The sequence below is a fragment of the Aspergillus aculeatinus genome (genome assembly GCF_003184765.1).
Source record: "Aspergillus aculeatinus CBS 121060 unplaced genomic scaffold BO66scaffold_66, whole genome shotgun sequence".
Classification (NCBI taxonomy): domain Eukaryota; kingdom Fungi; phylum Ascomycota; class Eurotiomycetes; order Eurotiales; family Aspergillaceae; genus Aspergillus; species Aspergillus aculeatinus.
The window spans coordinates 157,302-180,099 of NW_020291535.1; the positions used below are offsets into that span (position 1 = coordinate 157,302).

The 22,798-nt window shown below is 53.7% G+C and overlaps 6 protein-coding genes across 6 annotated transcripts; 3 read left to right on the top strand and 3 right to left on the bottom strand.

The window, feature by feature from the left end:
• Positions 1-664: 664 nt before the first annotated feature.
• On the top strand, positions 665-2,612 carry BO66DRAFT_443271 (sugar porter family MFS transporter; the record flags this gene model as incomplete). The annotated part of the gene is made up of 5 exons (XM_025651503.1): positions 665-926; positions 981-1,407; positions 1,466-1,832; positions 1,888-2,173; positions 2,233-2,612. The coding sequence occupies 5 exons, from the start codon at positions 665-667 to the stop codon at positions 2,610-2,612; spliced, it is 1,722 nt and encodes a 573-aa protein (XP_025499099.1).
• A 532-nt stretch (positions 2,613-3,144) lies between these two features.
• Positions 3,145-4,172, top strand: BO66DRAFT_462611 (uncharacterized protein; the record flags this gene model as incomplete). Its single annotated transcript, XM_025652389.1, has 2 exons — positions 3,145-3,668; positions 3,753-4,172. The coding sequence occupies exons 1-2, from the start codon at positions 3,207-3,209 to the stop codon at positions 4,170-4,172; spliced, it is 882 nt and encodes a 293-aa protein (XP_025499100.1). The 5' UTR covers positions 3,145-3,206.
• Positions 4,173-7,683: 3,511 nt separating this feature from the next.
• On the bottom strand, positions 7,684-10,784 carry BO66DRAFT_359423 (ferric reductase family protein). Its single transcript, XM_025644973.1, has 7 exons — positions 10,073-10,784; positions 9,981-10,021; positions 9,613-9,933; positions 9,333-9,562; positions 9,228-9,280; positions 9,055-9,176; positions 7,684-8,999 (listed from the first exon to the last, which is right to left on the bottom strand). The coding sequence occupies exons 1-7, from the start codon at positions 10,508-10,510 to the stop codon at positions 7,913-7,915; spliced, it is 2,292 nt and encodes a 763-aa protein (XP_025499101.1). The 5' UTR covers positions 10,511-10,784; the 3' UTR covers positions 7,684-7,912.
• A 365-nt stretch (positions 10,785-11,149) lies between these two features.
• Positions 11,150-16,198, top strand: BO66DRAFT_359426 (ABC bile acid transporter). The gene is made up of 4 exons (XM_025644974.1): positions 11,150-11,675; positions 11,730-14,171; positions 14,219-15,556; positions 15,593-16,198. The coding sequence occupies exons 1-4, from the start codon at positions 11,319-11,321 to the stop codon at positions 16,172-16,174; spliced, it is 4,719 nt and encodes a 1,572-aa protein (XP_025499102.1). The 5' UTR covers positions 11,150-11,318; the 3' UTR covers positions 16,175-16,198.
• A 126-nt stretch (positions 16,199-16,324) lies between these two features.
• On the bottom strand, positions 16,325-18,958 carry BO66DRAFT_334256 (beta-glucosidase; the record flags this gene model as incomplete). The annotated part of the gene is made up of 7 exons (XM_025644201.1): positions 16,325-17,624; positions 17,672-17,837; positions 17,885-18,131; positions 18,194-18,416; positions 18,477-18,529; positions 18,582-18,775; positions 18,832-18,958. 7 exons carry the CDS (start codon positions 18,956-18,958, stop codon positions 16,325-16,327), a joined length of 2,310 nt encoding a protein of 769 aa, XP_025499103.1.
• Positions 18,959-20,032: 1,074 nt separating this feature from the next.
• Positions 20,033-22,741, bottom strand: BO66DRAFT_423655 (transcription factor domain-containing protein; the record flags this gene model as incomplete). The annotated part of the gene is made up of 8 exons (XM_025650120.1): positions 20,033-20,406; positions 20,495-20,733; positions 20,788-21,198; positions 21,251-21,997; positions 22,267-22,301; positions 22,341-22,398; positions 22,475-22,550; positions 22,609-22,741. 8 exons carry the CDS (start codon positions 22,739-22,741, stop codon positions 20,033-20,035), a joined length of 2,073 nt encoding a protein of 690 aa, XP_025499104.1.
• Between the last annotated feature and the right edge of the window lie 57 nt (positions 22,742-22,798).

Consider the following 22,798-nt stretch of genomic DNA (forward strand, 5'->3'; position numbering starts at 1 on the left):
ACGGCTTTTGCCATCAAGAACCTCGAACGCGGGGAATCTAAGGTCGCCAGACGACGGCCCGGCTCCTCAAGGCCATCGATGCCCATTGCACGACGCCCCTAACTTACCACCTGCAAACTGCGCAGTCACGAAGGTGATGACATCACGCGGCAGCCAGTGTGCGTCGGGACCGTCCCGAGACTAGGCCATTCCTGCTCTAGTCCTGCACGGCCATTGGCTGAGCCTATGTCGCTGGCGCGTCTACCCAATACGGCAATTTTCCTCATTAGGTGCGCTGAGTGCTTGCCGGATAAGGTATCATCGCCACGGGCCAGGGGGGGATCCAATCACGAGGGTGGGATGCATTCCCCCCCCGTGTTTCCATCTCGTTTCCCCGGGTTCTTCCCCATGTTTACACCGACTCTCATGCAGGAAAAGGTAGGCTGTCAATTGTCGGCTCGGAGCTGGATAGGCCTGGTTTATGCTTTCCTTGGGTTTCCATGGACCGCGAGTGAGTTTCTGTCGGGGCTGGTGGTGATGGTTGCTTTCCCTCGAAAATGCATATATACCCACTTCGTGTCCCCGGTTGAATGCATGTTCCAGTCTGTTGCAGGACAAGCGCATCTCCTATTCATTACATCTCGACGAAGTTCATCTCTATCCATTCCGTTTCGCAGGTGTCACCATGTCGATCGAAGACGCTTCTCCGGAGAAGGAAAACAAGACTTCGGCTGTCCATGATGAGTATGCCGGAACACTTGTGAACGATGACACATCCCTGGACAAGGAGAAGGCGGTCCACGATGAATTCGTTGGGGATAATGCCCTGGAGATACTGTCGGCAGAAGTCAAGTACGACAATGGCCAGCTGCGCGATCTCATGCGGTCGCCGTATGTGTTCGGGGCAGCCTGGTTGGCATCTATCGGTGGTTTCTCCTTTGGCTATGGTACGTGTCAATCCGGAGATCAGAGAGATGAAAAGTTACTGACTGGGGCTCTAGACCAAGGTGTCATCTCCATTATCCTCGAGATGAATCAGTTCCGCCAACAATTCCCTCAAGTCTCGCCCGACCACGCGCACTACGGGTTTAACACCGGGCTGATGACCGCCATGCTGGAATTGGGCGCCTTCATTGGCTGTCTTTTCTTCCCTGCTGTCGCGGATCGGATCTCCCGCAAGTGGGGCCTGTCTGTCGCCACTTTCTTCTTCGTGGTTGGAGCCATCATTCAGACCGCGGCCTCGGACTATGCCACGTTGGTTGCAGGCCGGTTTATCGGTGGTATTGGTGTCGGGACTCTTGCTATGGGTGCGCCGTTGTATATCTCGGAGATTGCCCCTCCCCGTTGGCGTGGCTCTCTGTTGGTGTTGGAAGCCATCAGTATTGTCGTCGGTGCCATCGTGGCCTACTGGATATCCTATGGAACGAAGTAAATCATTCGAGCCAGCTAAATGACGGTCATGGAGAGTAGACTAACGGCTGAGTAGATCGATCCCCGGCGACTGGGCCTTCCGCCTGCCGTTCATCATCCAGATGATCCCTGCATTGCTGGTTGGCACCGCCATTCATCTCTTCCCCTTCTCTCCCCGCTGGCTGGCTATGCGAGGACGCGACGACGACAGTCTCGCCGCCTTGGCCAAGCTGCGGTGTCTGCCCCAGACCGACGAGCGCGTCCGACTCGAATGGAAGGGAATCCTGACCGAAGTTCGACTGCAGCAAGAACTCCTTGCCAAGGAGTTTCCAGACCACGCGTCTCGTCCCGTCATGGTGGGATTCAAGCAGTGGACTTCCCTCTTTCAAGCCAAGTATATTCGGCGCACCATGGTCGGCCTTGCCATTCCTTTCTTCCAGCAGGTTAGTATATCTCTAGCATGAGAGTCGTGATGACCTATATCTAATCACCTTCTAGTTCTCGGGGATCAATTCGTTTGTATACTACGCGCCCACTTTCTTTGCAGCACTTGGTCAGGATAGCAACATGTCGTTGATCCTAGCAGGCATGATCAACATTTGCCAGTTAGTGGGTGGGCTTCCAATCCTGGCTTATCTGGACCGCGCAGGACGGCGCCCGCTGGCCATCTGGGGTGGTATCGCCATGGCTGTGCCGCACCTGATAATGGCAGGACTCATGAACAAGTACAGCGGCGACTGGGCTGCGCACGAAGGGGTGAGCTGGTTCTGTGTTGCACTCATCTGTGAGTATCCGCCTTTCACTCTTCCAAGTCAGTTGAAACGAAACTAACAGAGACATCAGACATCTATGTTCTCGCCTACAGTACCTCATACGGACCCTTGGCTTGGATCCTTCCAGCCGAGATCTTCCCTAGCAACAAGCGCGCGAAGGGTGTAGGTGCTGCCACGGCCATGATCTGGTTGGCCAATTTCATCATCGGGGTGATCGTCCCGCAGATGCTGATCTCTCTGGGTTGGGGCACGTATCTCTTCTTTGGATGTTTCTGTGTGGCCGCCTCCGTGTTCTCATTCTTCTTCGTTTCCGAGACCTCGGGCAAGTCCTTGGAACAGATTGCGGCTGTGTTTGGAGATCGCCTGAATGAGGAAGAGCTGCGGTTGCACCGTCGCATTGCTAGTGAGATTTATCATGGTACATCAATGGGGACAGCCAGCGTCGTATGAAATTGACTAAAGGCATGAGGGACGGCGTTCCGGTTTGTTTAGCGAGGAGATGCAGCATAACGAAGGATTGCCAATAGCATAGCGGAAATTGAATGACTCGATGAATGAATTCTTTGTTCCCAGTCCAGGAACTAGTTCCTGTAGTTCGCGCTTTCTGAAAAGAATGGACGGGCAGACGAAGAGGGAAGCTGCCTCTTTGACATCGACCGGAAAAGCAAACGCTGAGAGTCATCAGAGACAATTGCTTCTGCGACCCTGCAATCAACAACATTAGTGAACCAGTAAAGTACCCAGTATCCTTACCTTTCAATCCTCATTTTATCCATCAATATTTGGCGGGAAGCTCCATTCATTATCAAAAAGCTTAGGCTCGTTTGTTATAGCAACAAAGGTACGCGTCCTGAGGTCCTTCAGGGGCAGCGTTGTCCTTGTACTCCCTCGAGTCTTCCCGCTAACTCATGTCGCCTTCGAGGATCAAGATTTCACTATAAATAGCTCATTATGAGCACATGCTAGCAATGTGCTAGCAGACGATCACTGTCATTCACAGATCAAAGACTCACAGATCAGTACACTACCTCTACTGGAAACACCATGGTGACACAACCCTTCTGGGACCTTGGCGAACGGGACGTCGTGGTTGTCCCCGAAAATCCGAGACCAATAATGGACACCCAGGATCTGATCCCCGAGGACGAAATAGATGCAATCCATGGCCGGCTCAACGAGCGGGGCGATGCTGTGCATGAAGCGCCGGATGGAACCCCCGTGGCCGTGAAGATCTACCTGCCGGCCATAATCGTGGTATTCTTTGGGCCCCAGCCCTCAGCGCACGTCGCTGCCGTGATAAAGCTATTAGAGGCCCGCGCCGTCGTCTTTCGCGCGGAGAGCATCGACAACCTGGTGGCGCTGGTCGAGGCCGCCAGGGACAATATCCACGGGATAATCCTGGCCGACCCACAGCTCATGACGACCTACGGCGACGCTTGGAAGACCATCAAGGAGCTCGCCAGCACCCGCAAGTACGGGTGGCCGTTCATCCTCGCCGGCAACGCGGTCTGAGGCGCCGCGCGCTACCCCCTCAACTGCGCCGGCTACATCCGCGACGCGTTCGGGGTGCGCTGGCGGGTGAACCGCCAGACTCCCACCGCCAGAGCGGAGCGCAAGCAGGTTCTGATCCGAGGACGTCCGGGGGAGACCGCCGAGCACGCCGCGGTGTGGCTGACCGATATCCCCAAGGCTGATCAGATTGCCATCGAGGCCATGAGCCCGAATGACCCCCAGGTGAACTCGTACTTGCTCACGCCGACGTACACCGCGACCTCGGTGATGCTGCACTCGGAGAAGAAGGGGGAGAATGAAATGCCCGTGCCCCTGGTCGGCTGGATCGGCATCGTCAACAACCCCAAGGGGGAGGCCAAGTGGATTCTGCGGCTGTGCCAGCTGGAGTTCGGGTTCACGACCAGTCCTCCGCGCCGCTGGCCCGACTATACCGTTTCCTTCGAGCCAAGTGATGATATCGTGCCGGTGGAGTCGTCCAATGCGGAGACCGAAGCCTAGCAGGGATATTCCCTGATCGCTGTCGATTGGTTTGTCGCTGGGACGTCAGTGACTAGATTTAGATAATTTGATAGAAGTCTCATACCATTAACCTTTTTCAATATCCCTGCCGCATTCTCCCTTCCCGTTTTGACCCTCTCCTCTGTTCACACCCGAATCGCAGCTATATAGCTTCATATCTCGTCATACCTGATTCGTTAGAAGCGAAGCCAATTCTCCGAGTCTGGCACAGTCCACTGAAAGGGCGTTGAATCATAATGGTTGTTCTGACCCTCCAACTAGTCGAGCCATGAGTGAGGAGATTGCTGTTTGTGATACGATCTCAATTCCATGTCCTGATATACCATGGAAGTTCATAGCAGCGAACACAGATCTTCGGATTCGAAGGTCTAGGGCAATGCTGCGAGAGGGCGACGTCTTCCGTTCCGATGCTTAAGTGGGCTTGTGCCTGTTGTGCTTGGCGATGAAAGCCGTAGTGAACAGGGAACTGCGCAAGCGACTCGGAGATTGCTTCGTAGTTCAAGCATGTCATCTGTGACCGAGTCCTGAATGCCGGGAGATGTAGATGGATGATGGATTCAGGCTACGCGAGGTATCAACATGGCCCTGGCGGCGGGCGGGCGGTGAACACTGCTGCCTGTTGTACCTAGAAGTTAACCATCAGTACTATTTAACTAGTCTATTCTTCTGTACGTGTTCAGTGGCCTGTCCTTTGCCTAAGCAGAACTAGGCCCGATGGAAAATTCATCACTTCATAGTGATCGTCGAACAAGAAGTGAACACCTTAAATGCCTGTCAATGTGTTAAGCAAAACTGTAACCTAACAGAAAGAGTCAGAGTCCCGAGTCAGAGGATGTATTATAGGGCACCAAAAGCGAAGTTACCAGGTGTTCATGATTCGATATCCCCCCTTGTCATGCCCTCGCTACAGATACCGCACTGCTTGGCGACTTGCAGCCTCTAGTAATTTTATCAATTTCTCACTATCCGACTCGACGCAGTTGTCTAATCACTCTCCTGAGTATTGTTTGACCCGATAATAATATGAATTTCCATAGGACAAGATACAACAATGATATTCCCCATATGCAATCGATCGAGCGATCTACAGCACCCTCGGCTGGCTTTCAATCATCGACAATAGGAAGTAGATCATGAACCTCTCCTCTCCGTCCAGCGTGGACGTTCGTACTGGTGCAAGTGTTTTTTTCCAGATGTTCTCAGATAAATGCACGTCTTGAGCCAAATGTCAGGTTTTCTCTGGACCAAATAAAGCAGAGGAAATGTTGTTGATAACTAAGGTACCCCTGCTTACTGACTCCATCCGGTGGGGTCGGTTGGGGTGAGCTCTGTAGGAGGAGATTAGGGCTGGGTTTGCCGTGCATGATCCTGATATTTCGACACAGTGCATCGATTGACATCCCGCACGGAATAATCAGTGGAGTCCTGTTGACAGCGCTATTCCTGCTGTCATTGATGTCCTTAGAATGCTAAAGTCATGCTAATGCCATCTCCCAGATAATTGAGTTGAGTTGGCATATCTCTCTCGGATCCCAGTGGTTGCAGCATCTGATCATCAATGCTTTCGCCCATCTGCCCAGTTTTCATTCTGGTGCAGATCAGTAGACCCCGGCTTTCTGAGACATTCTTGCCCATTGACAGCGAGTGTCTATGAAACGCCGGCTAGGAACTCGATGGTGTCATCTGTATCTCGCTGTCGATGGTGTTTACGTTCCATCGTCAAATTTTGCACCGCGTTATATGGCATCTTAAAAGAGCCATTCCGTGGTATTAGATTATGGAGCATTGATGTGGGATTGTATCTCCTAAGTCAACTCTTGGCATCACAATCCGTGTTCGCCGATGCAAGGTTGGAGTGTTATACCCACTGTGTTATTTGCCTTTTGGGGAATGTCCATTCCTGGTTAAACATGCTTAGATTAAGCTTAGCCAAATGCAGCCCCAGTTAAACTCCGCTTGGTTCCCATTTGGTCTGCGCTTGGTATTGAAGTATCATGTGCATAGGTGCAAGCACGGCACGACATGCGAGCGGAGAAAGCAGAGGCCGTATTGAGTGAGCCACGTGCCGAGTCATGATTCGGACGTCGAGCACAGGTGTTGTAAATGGCCGTACCTCTCCTGAGAAGCTGCTGGACAGCAGAAGGAAAGTTTCACGCAGTGAGATTCATTCCCCTAAAGAAGGGATCTCTGAAAGCCCTCCTCATCAAAGAAGGTTTGCGGCCAATTCCTGGCAATCGGAATGACCTCTGTTCTTGAGATAGTCGACTCTGCTGGCTTTAATCTATCATTAGTACTGATGTTTGGAAGCCAAGACCTTTGTGCAATGGACCTTCTCCCCTCCGCCTTTCAGCTCCAAACTTGTAATAGAAACCTGGACCCCTTTGATAGTACATCACACTGACAACGGACAAGAGCAACCACTGAGACTTCCAGGCGGGTCACTGCTAGATCCGCCACAGCCCGCGCCGATACAGCGTGTGAGACCTTTTCTGGCTGGGACTGTAAACCGCAGCAATGGGAAGCTTGAGAAAGGGTCAATCAAGGACTGACACAAAAGCGAAACCCAGTGGGAAGCCCCGCGACGCCCTGTCAAGCGACGGAGTACTGATCTGCCGTCGTTCATACCATATAGACTTACCGGGTATGAGCCAAACGGACTGAAGATACCCGGCAGGTCACAAGCCCACTTCTAGCCAGGCTTGGTGCCGCAACCACAGCGACCGAGCACTGCGTAGAGTCGAACAGATGCTCTTTTTAGGAGACAGACTCGCAACGAGTGAGGTGGCTCTGGTGGCTATCTTAGGTCCATTTTTCTCCGTAGATTGATTATCCAGATATCGAGTGGAATCAAGATAGCTTCTGCATGAATGCGCAAAGAGAGGAGGAATGTAGTGGTAGTAGCAGTAATGCTATGGATCGTGGCCCTCGAACTGCGGCGACGGGTTCGTTATTTGCGATCCGTTGTGGCAGGTGTGTTTGGAGAGATATGAGATGCAGAGGTCGCTTTATACATTCTCTGTTGTGTGAAGACGAGAGTACTTGATACCTTGATAACATGTCGTATAGACGGGTATCTTCAGAGTAACAGCCGTTCAGCTCTGGGTTTTGGTATAATGTAAAGAGGAGTTGTTTCCGTTGAAGCTCGCAGTGAGGTTGTTGAACCAGATGCTATGGATGTAGATGGAATGGAAGAGTGTAGGATGGTTATAAAGAAGGAAATATGGGGAAAGGGGAAGACAAATTATAGAGTGAATCATATACTGCCTGTATGATTCAAGTATCCTTTTGGCACCAGTTACTGAGATGGGAATTCACATTTCTTCCTGGCCTTAAGATATTAACTCAAATCCGAGTATTCGCCCTGTCGCGAGTCACTTGTAGGTGGCCATGTGATAGAGACTGGGTTGGGGTCATACCATTGAAGTACTATAGCTATGCTAGACCACCTTCCGGAATGATATACCATATGCATTCTTCACTAAGACAGTATGGAGTAGACAAATCCTTCACTCCTCTTCTCATAGCAACCGTCTAGCTATAAATAAACAACCATAGGGCTATAGTGGCATCATACCTTCTGTGCTTACCTCAATATCTGCAAAACTGTTCATCTCTATATATGCCAACACCAATACCTAACAATCAAGAATTCAATATCTAAGCAGTCTTTCTGTACAAGCGCAAAGGACACATCAAAGTCAGTCATAAATCGTGACACATTACCAACTGAACGACTCCTCGACATAGCGGATCCCCCGATACCCCCGCTGTAAAGCCAAGCACACCGCAGCCCGAGTCTGATCTGCCAAGGCTGTCGGACCGCACACCAACACCGCCACAGACGACTCGCTGAGTTGCGCTGCATGCGCATGCGCTAAGACAAGGCTTTCCACGTTCGGTCGTCCCTGTGCCACCTCTAGCTCATCCATGGATTCCAACCGATCCGGGTCGTGTGGAGCTTGCTTGGCTGTGGCATAGAAAGATGCTCGGAAGTCATCGCGCGTCAAGGCCGGTGCTAACTCGCGGGCGGCAAGCTGTCGGATAAACGCGGCCTGTCGCGCGACCCAGACGAGCTGTATGTCTCGAATCTGGGTAGATGCTTGGTCGGGGTCTTCTGATGTACGTAAGAGGTGCCCATGGATGTAGGGGATTATCAAGGCGATGCCGGTTCCGCCGGCTATCAGGAGCACGGATTCATAGTTCCAGAGCGGGAACTGCTCGCCGTAGGGGCCTTCCAGAAGGATGGTGCTGTCTATGGTCTGGGTCGGGGATCGGATGCATTGGTCGCGGAGTTTGCGGGTCCATCCGTCGTAGGGTCGGATCCAGAAGACAAGTCTCAAGCCGCTAGGGGCGTCACGTTTGAGCTGGATTGCCTCTGCCGATGTGGACTCGGAGGAGGAGTCGGAGAGGAGGGGGACCTGGGTCACGTCGATCGTATGGTCGCCCTTGGTTAGTGGTGGGGTGGGGGATGCATCTTTGTAGTCGGCTTCGTAGTACCAGTGACCCAGGGTGAAGGGGTGGCTTTCCCAGCCTGTCAGCCGGAATGGTTGGTAGAGATAGTAATACTGTCCTGGCGTAGGGCAGAGAAGCTTCGAGCCGGGGGTAACCTCGAGCCGGATCACGTCTGCCGACGCATCATAGCTGGCAAAGCTCTTGCTGTGCTGTATACTGTTTCCGGCATTGACTCGCACGTGGATGTTGCAGTAGACAAGGCGGATCAGACGGAGTGCCCGGTCCACGGCCCAAATGGCCACTGCCGACCACAGGTAGGTCCAGTATTCGTGGTCGGAGAAGATTATAGTGTGACTGATAAGAGAACGCGGTTAGTAGAGAGAATACAAATTGATGGTAGGGAACGCACTAGAAACATCCAACTAGAAGCCCAACGGAGAATATAATATGTATAATGAGGAATAGTTCATAGGATCGGTGCCGAAACCACTGGATGGCTAATGGTAGGAGCAGAACCATAAGGATTGTTGCCTGTATGAAGATCAGTGGGTGTGGATGACCCTATAAAGTGTCAAGACTCACCCCTGTTCCCCATAACAGATATGGTTTCGTCAGCTTTTTGAGCAGTCTGCCCTCTGTAAGTATCGTCAGCTATCTCCCAGCAGTATCACAAGGGAAACAACTTACTCTCGTACATAATGAAGAGGTAAAGGAAAGTATGAGCAACAGCCTGAATGGTGGCTATCCAGGCCACGTGGCGGTGGAACAGGTTGAAAGTGGCAAAGCTCCATCCTGTTGCCCAGATGAAGATGTTGTTGCGGCCCGCAAAGAGCCAGAGTAATGGAATGTTGGCAAAGGATACTATCCCAGTTCTGTCCGCTGCGTATCGGAGGAGCTGTGATTGTTTATCGGGCCAGCTGAGATGAGCAGTTAGCTAATGCTCCGCTGTCTCTGTCGAAAGACTTACTAGATATTATCCGGGATGAGTCGATAGCTCACGGTACACACAGCAATGCTCAAGGCCCAGAAGATAAGCACAACTATCGCGTCTAGGCGTGTGGGAAAGGTCCACCAGAGCAATTTGCGGCTCTGGGGTTGTAGAGGATGAGGAACCACCAGATACACCTGTATCCAGTGGCGGAGGTTCTGTGTGGGCAAGCATAGTCGACGTAGTCCTGAGCTAGACCTATAGCTGGTTTGCACCACCTGAGATTGAATAATGTGATGTACTAGCCGCTGAAGCATGCCTAAGCTGAGTATGCATAACCAGAATCCGTACCCAGCCAATCTGCTGATGTTAGGAGAAGCTCAGTTGAAGGGAAAGTCCAATCTTACCCATAAGCGTAATGAGTCCATACTTCGAACTCCCAAGTATCCTGCCAGAACGTTAATCAGAATGCAGTTGACACAATGAGGAGGCAACGCACAATAGTGTTAAAGACAATGTCATAATGACTGGGTGCGAGCAAAACCGGCGTGTTGACAGGGTGCTTTCTCGGTATCTCCAGATATTTGACAACTGGCATGCGACGAAGAGCATCTCGGGTGAGGTTCTCGGCCAGCTGCTCTCGCGGTATCAGGTCCACATCCCCGTACTCTCGGCATGACCTCTCCAGTTGTGCAATTCCTGCTTCTCTCTCCGCTGGGCGGCAATATATGTCCGAAGAGGCGTAGATGGAGGTGACCTCTAGCGGGTTGTGACACCGGGTCTCCCAAAAACCCACGTCGGGGTGCGCGGCGAAGGTAATGTATCCATAGGCAGTGTAGATCGCAGTTACGCAGCGTTCGTTTTTGGGGAGGGAGCTGGAGGCGACGAGCGAGGTATTATAGACAATGAAGAGGATCAGCCCACCGAGTGCTAACATGACTGGAAGGAGGGGTAATGAGGAAGAACGAGGGAGAGAGGGGTCTTAAGGGTGGTTGTGGGTCATGCCAGGTGAGGTGACTTTCGCACGAGATCCTCTCTGCGCCCGGCCATTCGACCTTCTGAGACCCGCTGTGAGTGAAAACCGGCTCGCTAGAAAGTGGCAGGGAAAATGCGGTGAGTTCTTGGAAGTTGATTGAGCGAGCGATGCCAGCCTGCGCGAATTCTCAGAGACCAGAGATCATGCTGAAGCGAAATGCCAGTACCCAAGTGGATTCAGGCTGGAAGACTAGGAGTAGGAGTAGGCGGTATTTGTGTGAGTGAGTGGAATGGGCGGGCGATGGGGGACCGACTTCCAAGTTCGGATTTATCTAATCTGATCGGGCCATCGGACCATCTGATAGCCTGCCAGTTTTTGATTGGGCACGAGCCCCTCGGCGCTGCGAGCTTCCGTCCGCACTGTCGGCCTTGATGCCTCAGGCTACACTATACAATCTGCCGGGCGGTGAATACTTCATGGCGGCGCTCCTCCGACTTTCCCCGAAGAGGGATGATTCCTTCTACTCCGCACTGCTCGCAATACAAATCAATTCCCTCGTATTACATGGAATACATACATTGATCGGCACCAATGATTACTCTCTACTTCACGTAGTGGTAATTTTCTATGAATCCTTCACTGCGGGGAAGTCCATCAACGACGATGCCTCCCTTCCCTCATAATGAATCTGTGCCAAGTGCTCGACTCCTCCTCGTTGATCCCCCCTTGCTCGGGGTCGTGTCTGGAATGAAAACACCAGGATAAGTGCATGATCGAGGACAGTCACGATGGCCAGGACTACATCATGTCTCTTTCCGACACCCTCAGCTTGGTATTCAATCTACTTATTGCAGCCTTGGTCGCCATCGTATGCTTCCCCGCTCTGAGGGATACTCTTCACTATGCTTCTAAGGGATGTTCGCCAAACGCGCTGCTTGACGGATACCAGAGAGTAGGAGCCTTTCACAATGCTTCGATAGGTCTTTTAGGGGTCTTTCGCAATGACCCTCGACCGTATCTATTGCTCACCGCAAATGCATGCGTCTGCGCTGCTTCGCTCGTGCGAGCCACATTCGCCGGCAATGCCTTCGATAAAGTGACGTCTTCGATACAACTCGTCTCATGGGTAAGACTTACAACTACCCTTTGTGTGGTTCCATGCTAAGTTAGTGTGCCCTAGCTCTTGCTCTCCATACAATGGAATTATCTCCGAAGCGAAGCCTCTCTCCAAATCCGGTACTCTGCGGCTTGGAAGGGAGGACTGGCTGCTTGCTTGTTAATTGGGCATATGATTCTAGAGAACACACTTCGGAGAGACATGGTAGATCAACCACCTGCTGCATCGCCTCTCGCGTGGCTGGTCTACATATTGGGGACTATTGTAGTTCTCACATCCTTGTCTTATCCACGCAATGCTCGAGCGTTCCGCAATGGAAGACCAATTGACGAGGAGGAAATCTCCTCTGTGCTTGGGCGATTTTCATTTCAGTGGGCGACATCGCTAGTGTCACTCTGTGCGTCGCATACATCAATCAGCCTGGATGAGCTTCCCGAATTGAGCGATAGAATGCGAGCAAATCACTTGCAGACTGACTTCATGGAAATGCAGGCTAGGCTTGACGCTTCTGGAACGACCCCATCCAAGCTAGTGAAGGGGCTGCTATCACTGTATTGGAGGGAGTTAGTCCATCAGCTCCTGCTATCCGTGCCACTGGCAGTTCTAGCCTTTGCTCCACAGCTAGCACTACGCGAAATGCTACGACTCCTGGATGCAGACGCAGCGGGACACGACGGACTTAATGTCTGGGCCCTGCTACTTGGCCTCAGCATTGGGGTATCCTCGTGGCTCGAGAACTGGCTCCTATGGACCGCCCTGAATTGGATCTCAGTGCCATTGACGACGCAGCTATCTGCAGCGGCTTTCAGCAAGTCCATGCGCTTGTCTTTGCAGACTTCCGCTGATGAGGGCGATGATAAGACTTCACCGGATAGTACCCAGAATGTGATTAACCTGGTAGCCATCGATGCGTCACGCATTGCTCTTGTCGCGGGCTTTCTCTATTCGAACCTTCTCCAGGCACTAAAGCTCGCCGTGGCGTGTACGTTCCTGGCTCACCTTCTGGGTTGGCGAAGCTTGCTGGCGGGACTGACCTGCCTTGCCCTCTTCTATCCACTTCATTCTCTCTGCTTGTCGAAATACTCGGCTGTCGAGAAAGACCTCATGCATAGTCGCGACAACAAGGTGTCGACTCTGACCGAGGTCCTGCAGGGTATTCGCCAAGTGAAATTTGCTGGGCTCGAGGTCAAATGGGAACGCAGGATGAACTTTCTTCGCGACCGTGAAGTAGAAGCTCAGAAGAGAGCATTCTTCTGGCATGTAATCAACCTCTCAATCCACCTGCTCGGGCCAGTCATGGTGTCCGCCGTCTCCTTGGGCGTCTATAGCTGGAAGCAAGGCCCACTCACGCCATCCGTCGCTTTCCCAGCTTTGTCCACACTCGGGTATATTCAATTCATTCTGGGCCTCGTTCCTGAATTACTTTCCGGTCTCGTGGGCGCGAAGGTGAGCATTGGGCGGATGGCGAGATTCTTCAACTCGGCTCAAGCGGCGGGGAACACCACGCCTTTCCGCTCGATACAATTGGAGAATGCCACTCTATCTTACAGTAAATCAGCTACAACGGAATCCGGCACCCTTCAAAACGTGACCCTCAGTTTTCCTCTGAAGGGCTTGAGCGTGGTGTCCGGCCGCACTGGATCCGGCAAAACCTTGCTACTTAGCGCCATTCTAGGCGAGTGCGAGGTCTTGTCTGGTTCCATACGACGTCCTGTTCCCCCGACCTATGAGGCAATATACCACTCAAAACCCAATCCGGAGGACTGGTGTCTCAGCTCAGCAGTGGGCTACGTAGCTCAGACCCCGTGGATAGAAGCTGGCACCATTCGGGATAATATCCTCTTCGGCCTACCCTATCACCAGGCGAGGTATCAACGCGTGCTGTTTGTATGCGCTCTTATGCAGGATCTGGACCTGTTGGACGATCGGGATCTTACTGAAATCGGGCCCAGTGGAGTCAATCTAAGCGGCGGGCAAAAGGTGCGCATTGGTCTAGCGCGCGCTCTGTATTCGCGGGCCGGCATTCTGCTGCTAGATGACATCTTCAGTGCCGTGGATGTGCACACCGCAAGTCATCTCTTCAAGCATGCCATCACCGGGGAGCTTGGTGAGGGACGAACAAGGATCTTGGTCACACACAATGTGGACCTTTGCTCTTCCAAGGCTGACTATCTGGTCGAACTTGAGAATTGGACCGTCAAATATGCACACTCGGTGGTTCGATCCCACTCTGAAAGAGACAACAGTTCCTCGCCACAGGGAGCTGTGCCCATAAACGAGGAACAAAATGAAAAGGTCGATGACAAGACTGATAGCCAACATGGTGGGGTTGATGACATTGGCAGTCCTACCGTACCGAAAAGATTTGTCGATGAGGAGTCTCGAGCCGAAGGTGCTCTCCAGTGGTGGTTGTTTCGGAGGTACATCCAGACGAGCGGAGGATGGGCATCGTGGGCTGTTCTCGCCGGATGTTACGTGATGTACAACATATTACAGCTGTCTCAGGTATGTGTCCCGTTCTCATTGCACATACTCAACTAACTCGGTATCAGTACTGGTGGATTCAGATCTGGAGCAGGGATGGCATCACCAAAGACACCGGCTCAGGTGGCAGCGATACGGCATACCACCTGGGCATCTACACCGCGATCGCCATCCTGTCATGTCTCGCCGGCTCACTGCGCGCCTACATTGCTCTCCGAACCTCACTGAACGCGGCATCTCGCCTCTTCCGCCAACTACTCTCCGTGGTCCTGCGCGCCCCCTTGCTCTGGCTCGACAAGGTCCCCTCAGGAAGACTCCTCAACCGCTTCACCGCCGACTTCTACCTCGTAGACTCACGCCTGGGCTTCGACCTGACGGCCGTCCTAAACGCGGGCATGGACTGCATCGGCGTGATCACCGGCGGAGTGCTCGTGCGGCCGATCCTCCTCATCTTCGCCGTGCTCCTCGCCGCCGCAGCAACATGGTACACGAAGCGGTACCTCTCGGCCGCGCGGGAGATCAAACGCCTGGAGAGCATCTCACGCAGCCCGGTCTACGAGCAGATCGCCACCTGCCTGCAAGGGATCACCACCATCCGGGCCTTCAACCAGCGAAAGCGGTACATCGCAGCGCTACACAACAAACTGGACCGTCAAGCCCAAGCCTCGTGGCACCTCTACCTCTTCAACCGCTGGTTCACCTTCCGGATCAACCTGCTGGGCGCGGTGTTCTCGACCGTGACCGCCCTGGCCGTCGTCAACCGCGCGGACATCACCGGCGCGATGGCCGGCTTCGCGCTCGTCTTCACCAACCACCTCTCCTTCGCCCTGGTCTCGCTCAGCCGCGCCTACTCGACCCTAGAAATGGACCTCAACGCCGTCGAGCGCATCCTGGAGTACTCCGACCTTCCCACCGAGGAGCCACCCTCCCCCAGCTCAAGAATCATCCCTCCCCCCGAATGGCCCCAAACCGGAACCATAACCATAACGAACCTAACAGCCTCCTACACCCCAGCCACCCCACCCGTCCTCCACAACATAAACCTGCACATCCCCTCCGGCCACCGAATCGGGATCGTCGGCCGCACCGGCGCCGGCAAATCCAGCCTCGCGCTGGCCCTCTTCCGCTTCCTGGACCCCTCCCACTCCCATTCCAGCACCAGCAGCACCAACAGCACAAGCAAAGGCCGCATCATCATCTCCAACCACGACATCGCCACCATCCCACTAGCCACCCTCCGCTCCCGCATGGCCATGATCCCGCAGAACCCCGTGCTATTCACCGGCACGATCCGCTCGAACCTCGATCCGTTCGACGAGCACACCGACGACGCCGTGCTGCGCGCCTTGCAGCACGTCCATTGGTCTTCCTCCTCATCGTCGACCTGTTTGCATCCGCAGGGCAATCCGCAGGGCAATCCGCAGGGCAACCCGCAGGGCAACCCGCAGGGCAACCCGCAGGGCAATCCGCAGGGCAACCCGCAGGGCAACCCGCAGGGCAACCCGCAGGGCAACCCGCAGGGCAACCCGCAGGGCAACCCGCAGGGCAACCCGCCAGACAGGAGCAATGTACTGGGGGAGAGGGTATCGCCCGGCGGAACGAACTTCTCGCACGGCCAGCGGCAGCTCCTGTGTCTGGCGCGGGCGATGCTGGCTTGTCCGGCGGTGGTGGTTATGGACGAAGCTACTTCGGCTGTGGATCGGGGGACGGATGAGGTGATTCAGCGGGGGATTCGGGAGGGGGTTCTGGGTACCAGTCGGCGGACCAGTAGTAGCAGTGGCGGGAGGACAGGCAGTGGCAGCAGTGGCAGGAGTGGCAGCCGGACAACGTTGCTGGTAATTGCGCATCGGCTACGCACGATCGCCGACTTTGATAAGGTGGTTGTTATGGATGCGGGGCGGGTGGTGGAGTTTGGCACGCCGAGGGAGTTGTTGGCGAGGGAGGGGGGTGTGTTTCGCGGGTTGGTGGAGGGGGATGTGGATGCGAGGGAGTTGAGGAGGGTTATTACTGGAGCTGAGAGTTAGGGAATGTGTCTCGTGTGGTTGCTGTTGGGAATAAGGGTGTATTTGATGTCGGTGTTCACGACGTCATTGTAGACACGCATTAGATAGAAACGATTCATTCGGGGTTATATCTCTCAGGGCTTCTCCTAAACCACATCCAACGTAGCACCACTACACGGTCAACGTCAACGTCCCCGTAAGCGGCAGATCCCGACTCGACCTCCCCACATACACCTGGTACTCGCCCGTCTGAAGCTCCCACGCCTGCGCCTCAACATTCCACGTACTCAGGTCGCGCCGCGTCAGAGAGAACGAGACAGCAACCGTCTCGCCCACAGGGACATTGACCTTGTCAAACCCACGTAGCTGCCGAACCGGCCCATTGGGAATCCCCACGTACAGCTGCGCGACCTCCGCCCCGTCCACATTCCCGGAGTTCTGCACCTGCGCCGTGACGTTGGCTAGCACATCCCACAGACGCGGGTTGCCTCCTTCCTGAATTCCGGCTGATGGTGGGTACTGTGTCGCCGCGACAGATGTCCTCTGGATGTTCAGCCCGGAATAATTGAAGGTGGTATACGAGAGGCCGAAACCGAACTCGAACTGCGGGGTGATGTTCTCCTTGTCGAAGGCGCGGTAGTCGATGTAGACGCCTTCGGTGAAGTCGTCCTGTGGGAAGAGGCCGTACGGCGCCACAGGCTGAGCCGGGTGCAAGATCGCCCCGTAGTCGGATGCCTGCTTGGCGACCGTGTAGGGCAGTCGGCCGGAGGGGTTAGCACGGCCGTACAGCAAGTCGACGACAGCCGTGCCCGTGTCTTGACCAGGAAGGTGGGCAAGAATCACGGCGGTGACGTTGGCGTGGTCGATCCAATCGTAAACGAGGCGTATACCCGCGTTGTGGATCACAACAATCGTGTTGTTGCATTTGTTGGCGACGTTGGTCACGAGCGTGTCGCTGTCCGCGTCAACGAGACCTGGTCGGTCGCCGCCTTCGGACGCGTAGCTGTTGATGAAGACCAGGCAGGCGGAGGAGGCGGCATCGACGTCCGGGTCATTGGAGCTCACGTCCCACAGGACAGCGGTGTTGTCTTCATAGGCTTGCTGTTGAATAGCGTCAAGAGGCGCGATGATATAGGCTGGGCTGTTGGAGCCGGAGCCGCCGCCAACCCACAGGGTGTAGTTCTGGATGGCCGGCATGACACTGTCGAAGGAAAGGGTTAAGCTTGCGGACTCGGGGGCTTTGGCATCGTATCCAAACACGGAGACTAGGCGGGGTGATTGGAGGGGTAGCGCAGAGTTCTCGTTCTTGACAAGAACATGGCCCTCAATTGCGCTCTGGAGTAGAGCGTCTTTCTCGTCAGCAGATGTTCCGATGACAACTTCGTGCTCGGAGTAGACGTCTGCGGGCATGCCGATGCCAGGAGAGGGGAAGTCGGTGTCTTGGTTCAACTGATACCAGGAGGCGATGATTCTGACTGGGTTAGTGAGAAAGCAATTAGTGCAGGTGGCCTGGCTTACCTGGTAACCATGTCATCGAGCCTTGATGCTTCCATACTACCATTGGCAATGGCCGTGGTGAGGTTAGAGCCCCAGGTGGTGGTCCTTGGCATGACCATGTCCAGCCCGGCATTAGCACCAGCAATACCGGCGTGTTGGGCACCCCAGTCAGTGACAACGTAGCCTTCTGTGTATTAATATCGGTGCCCAGTAGTGGTGATATAAGTTTCTTACCTTGGAAACCAAGTTCGGTCTTCAATAGCCCGTTGAGCGTCTTGCTGTTCTGACAGGCATAGGAGTTGTTAACCCGGTTGTACGAGCACATGACTGAGACACTACCCGCCAGCACGGCATCTTGGAAGGGCCAGAGGTAGAGTTCATGGATGGTCTTATCATCGATATTCGAGGAAACCGAGGCAACAGTGACTCCATTCTCTGTCTCGGGGTTTCTGTTGGTCTCTTGCTCGTTTCCGATGTAGTGCTTTGAGTGTGTCAATCAGTATCACTCGCGGTGAGATAAAGCAGTAAGGAGAGTATACACACCTTCACAGAGACACCAACACCGGCCTCCTGCACACCTTGGACTGTCTCATACACCAGCGCCCCGCTGAGATAGGGATCAGTGGAGAAGCCTTCCCAGTTCCGTCCGCCTTCCGCGACACGACCGATGGGGCCCACCACAGGGCCCAGCAGAAGGTTAACACCCTTTCGATGAAACTCTTGTCCCATGTACAGAGCCCGTTGATGAGCAAGAGTTTTGTTCCAGCTAGAAGCGAGGAATTGGCAAGGAATTCAACAAATTTGAAGACTGCTGTAGCATGCGTACCTTGCTCCAACATGAATGCCACTGGCCCAGCCATTCACGAAGTCCGTTCCGCGCTGTATATGGCTTTTAGAAAAGACAACTCCAATCTTATATGGGTCCACATACCAGCCCATTCCCCGCATCCGACACACAATAGCCAGGAAAGCCTAGGCGGGAGACTGCTGGAATATTGCCTGAGCACCCATTGCTGGCACTGTAGCCTGCCGTGAAGTTGACCTTCTCCTCGTCTGTGAGCTGGGCGACAAAACTCTTTGCTTTCTCGTAGGCTGCAGCCCATGCACCGGTACCGGTACCCTCGGCTGAACGGTCTACGTAAGCAGTGAATGACAAATGAGAAGATCATGGGAAAACATACGGGAGGGGTAGAATGGGGGAGAATCGCCGTAGAAGTAGGTATCGCTGGTGATATTCTGCTCAGTTGGTGCGGCGGAGCAAAGAGAAAGACCGCCCAAGAGGGCGATCAAGGATCCTAAGCTGTGCATTCTGCTGCCTCTGTGTTGCCTGCGCTGCCTGTCTCTACACTCTATCTCCCAGCGACTTCATGGTGGTATTTATCTCCAAGCCGGACTTCCCCCGCAAGGTGAACAGATGGAAAAGCATTTGTCAGGACCCAAGCAACTCCGGATATCCCGCACCCATTGCCTGACTTGCGGGTAAATATCGGCGGATAAACCTGAACTCTACATGATCATGACGGTCATGCGCAGGCTCTAGCAGAGGTCAATACTGTGGGTGAGTGAGGAGTAGATACTTAGGTAGATGGCTATGGGGTGAGTGCCGGCTCACGAGTCAGTCACCGGATATTGACCCCCACATGCCGTTCCTCAGCAATCCGGGGTTGTCCCACTAGCCCCACAATGACCGGGATGGCAGGCTAGACAACCAGTCCGGAGGAAGTCCGCGCAATAGGAACAGCGAGAGAACCATGCGTGACGTGATGCAACCCCACATTTATTCCCCAGAACTCTGGACGTGATTAATGCAGGGCATTGACCCCTGCTGGTCGGGGTTTGTGGCAGTATGTGCACAACAAAACACAAGGATAGCCGGCATTTGTGTTCCCCGATTGTTGTATCCTAACCTTTGTAGACTGGTTGAGCATTCCAGGAACAAAGTGCTGACAAGCAACAAGTGACAGACCTTGGCTGTCCTCTTGGTCAAATGAATGAAGCATCATGCCATCCGCACGGACTTGCCTGGCTGAAGCTTGTTGGCAAGTTGGGAAGAGTTGGGGTTCGGGGCATGGTCCACCGAAAGTAATCCTTCCTTAGCTCAGTCTTCGGCCAGAGAAGTCGGCAAGTAGAAGAGGGGGTGCCTAGTTGTGACTGGGAAAGTTGTCGTGTCCAGGAAACTCGAGCCTAGCCGGCTGTATTGGGCCGTGTGTTTCTCATTGCCAAGGCGGCTAGAGTGAGGTCGGTGAGGAAAACGCATCATGCGGGGTATGTCGGTGCTCTATGATAGCAGGAGTTGAAAGAACGCAAAGTAGTAATCCTAGGAAACCTCTGCGGGGTCCAAAAGTAGCATCCAAGCCAACACTCTCCGTCGCCAGAGCCCGCTCAGAATAGATTACTCGGGACACTGTTCAACCACGACATATCCTGAAAGTCCAACAGATCAATGCCATCAAATAAGCCACTGTTGAATCCCTCCCCAAGCGACACATCTCCGAAACCATTCGACGTGGAAGATCCAGTTTGGACGGCTTGGGCGGGCAGCTCCTGATCCGTCGAACGGCCCTCCGACACAACGCGCTCATACAGTATCTCTAGCGCAGCAACACATCGACGCGCGGAGGTGCTGTAGCTGTGGTATCTGCGAAGAATCTCGAGGGCATGGTCCCAGCTTTCGGTAATGGCGGGCTCAGTGACTTCTTCCAGGATGGCTGGGCAGAGGCGGCCGGCAATTAGAACGGTGGCAGCTGTGTAGACGTCTTTTCCAGTCAGACTAGAGAACCTGAGAACTGTCTCCAAAGTATCTACAGAACAAAAAGGAAAATTGGTAAGGGTTCGGATGCTCACAGAGAATGTTATACCACCACGCAGGAAGTGGACCGGCCGATCCGTCGGCGGGAATGTGACCGTGGATCAGGCCAATGACCTCCTGTGCAACTTTGACGCAGATAATAGAGCACTGGAGTGCTATACGCTGGGGAAATGAATCTTGAAGACAAATGAGGGGGTCGGCGACTCCGATGTCGCGGGAGGTACAGTATTTGGACAGAATGGGTCGGAAGAGAAGCATGCGCACATGGAGGAACCTAGCGACTCGAGTTCAATAGATGTCTTTCGCGATCAAAATCGAGAAACCTTACCGTGCTCGTAGTACAACGCTCTGATGGTAGAACATTTTGTCGCCGTAGGCGAGAGAAGCGTCACCTCGCAAGTGCTCTGGTAAGGTTCGTGACCACTTGGTGAGCGCTCGGTCCAATTCGAACATCGTATGACCACCCTCCGTGGTCTGTTTGTTGAAATAAAAATCGTAAACATCTTCCGGGCTTTCATCCGGATTATGATTGTACAGGCTGAGAAGAATATCATTCAGAATTTCGTAGAGCTCCAAAGACTTGGCATAAAATGCCATCACGGAAGGTCGACCAGCCGGTTGGATCATGTCGGTGCCTGCAGAGGGTATATACTCTTCGTCAACAGTCGCTGGTAGCGGTACGGAGCCACCAGACGCTTTAGCTATCATGGAGGGGCGACCGAAAGTCATGGAAATTACCCTAGAACTCGTCTAGCTTCTGTGAACGGGAAAAGAGGCGGGGCTGTTCTTACCTGTCCATCAACACGCATCCGTGCCAGATCTTCCGGGCCAGCTGCTTCTCCTGAGGATTACGTAGACGAGCACTAGTCTGCGGAAGATGTAGTCCCAGACTCTGTGCATTTCGAATGGCCAACCCAGTGACGATCCAGCACTGATGAGCGGAGTCCGTGCTTTGGAGATACTGGGCCATGAGCAGCAAGCACTGAATGAGCTCTGCGGAGCCTGTATTCCACAAATTGAATTGGAGAAGATCTTTGGCGCGAGAGAAAAATGCGTCTGCCGACGCCTCCCGCTCTTCGGGTGGAATGAAGTCAGCTAGCTGGCAGGCCAATGCAAAGATTACATTGAAAGTGCACATCAGCATATTCTCATCCGAGTGAGAAGGCTTTCCAGTCCAGAGCCTTGAGTATTCAGCTCTTAGATTCAGACTATCGATGAGGGGATAAAGAGGAAAGACAAAGGTCCAGTAAACCTCCATCAGGCTGTCTGCCGTTTTCCGAGGCGGAAGGACGTAGTTAGAAATTGTAGACGGACGCTGTATGCGCGAGGACTTCAGCCCGGACGAGGATGCCGCTCCGAGGATCGAGTCGGATGTTCCACGATATGGTGACGGGACCCTTTGGTCAATGGCGGTTCTGATTTGTCGGATGAAGCTGGCAGCACTGGAGCTTCCAAAGAAGCCTTGGGCTAGCCGCTCTTCTTCCACCTCGCCCATCATTGCGTTCACGCCATCTGTATGCTGTCTTGGGGTTTGCCGGCTGTCAGGAGCCGTATCCTGGCACATTCTATCCTTGTGCATACAGATCGTTGCAGCGTCCGGGTTTTGCTCGCACAGGAGACATGGCGAAAGAGATCTACCCGCGCTATCAGCGACGACTGATGTGGTTGGGAGATGCTGCCGATAACTCGTGGAGGGTGGAGCGGCTGCACTCGACGTTGGCGTTTGAAGCGGACTTGGTAATCGAGTCTAAGATTCAGAAGAGTCACTCTGTGAGTCCTTTTATGATAATGTCTTAGGACCCCAGACTCGGAGACGAGATCATTCATGCCAACACGGCTTACCTGCGGAGATCCTGCGCCCAATGATTGAGTACTACCCACCTGTGCCCTCCCGGGGTTTTCGAGAAGCTTTAACCGATTCTCAAGGCCTTTGACATAGCTTTCCAGAGCAATGTCAGCAGATGACGATTCAATTTATGCCTGAGCTACACGGCAGGATACAAGGCAGGACTGACCTTTGCATAGCTCGCTTCTTGTCTCCAGTGTAAATGCACTTCTCTCGATTTCCTTTCCTCACACATGGTCCACATACTGCACAACACGCGTCAGCTCAACGATTAGTAGGAGTGCAGCTTCGGAGCAGACATACCGGGATGGATGCCGTCACACCGGACCTTCCGGACGCGGCATTCATCGCACGCGACCGTGATCTTGTGACGTTTGTGTGGAGTAGCAGAGCCATCCGCTGAGGACCAGCGCTTCGGAGATGATAGACTAGTCATAGATAGATTAGTAGGAAGTTGTTAGCACATTCGCGTGCTTTGTCTGGGTCTGGCGTG

Bases quoted from the DNA above. Each gene is read 5' to 3' on its own strand.
- BO66DRAFT_359426 (XM_025644974.1), top strand. From the start codon at position 11,319: ATGATCGAGGACAGTCACGATGGCCAGGACTACATCATGTCTCTTTCC. The intron at 14,172-14,218 runs GTATGTGTCCCG...ACTCGGTATCAG, and splicing joins ACATATTACAGCTGTCTCAG to TACTGGTGGATTCAGATCTG. The intron at 15,557-15,592 runs CCGCAGGGCAAT...CCGCAGGGCAAC, and splicing joins GTTTGCATCCGCAGGGCAAT to CCGCAGGGCAACCCGCAGGG.
- BO66DRAFT_359423 (XM_025644973.1), bottom strand. From the start codon at position 10,510: ATGTTAGCACTCGGTGGGCTGATCCTCTTCATTGTCTATAATACCTCG. The intron at 10,022-10,072 runs GTGCGTTGCCTC...ACGTTCTGGCAG, and splicing joins ACATTGTCTTTAACACTATT to GATACTTGGGAGTTCGAAGT. The intron at 9,563-9,612 runs GTAAGTCTTTCG...TGCTCATCTCAG, and splicing joins CTCATCCCGGATAATATCTA to CTGGCCCGATAAACAATCAC.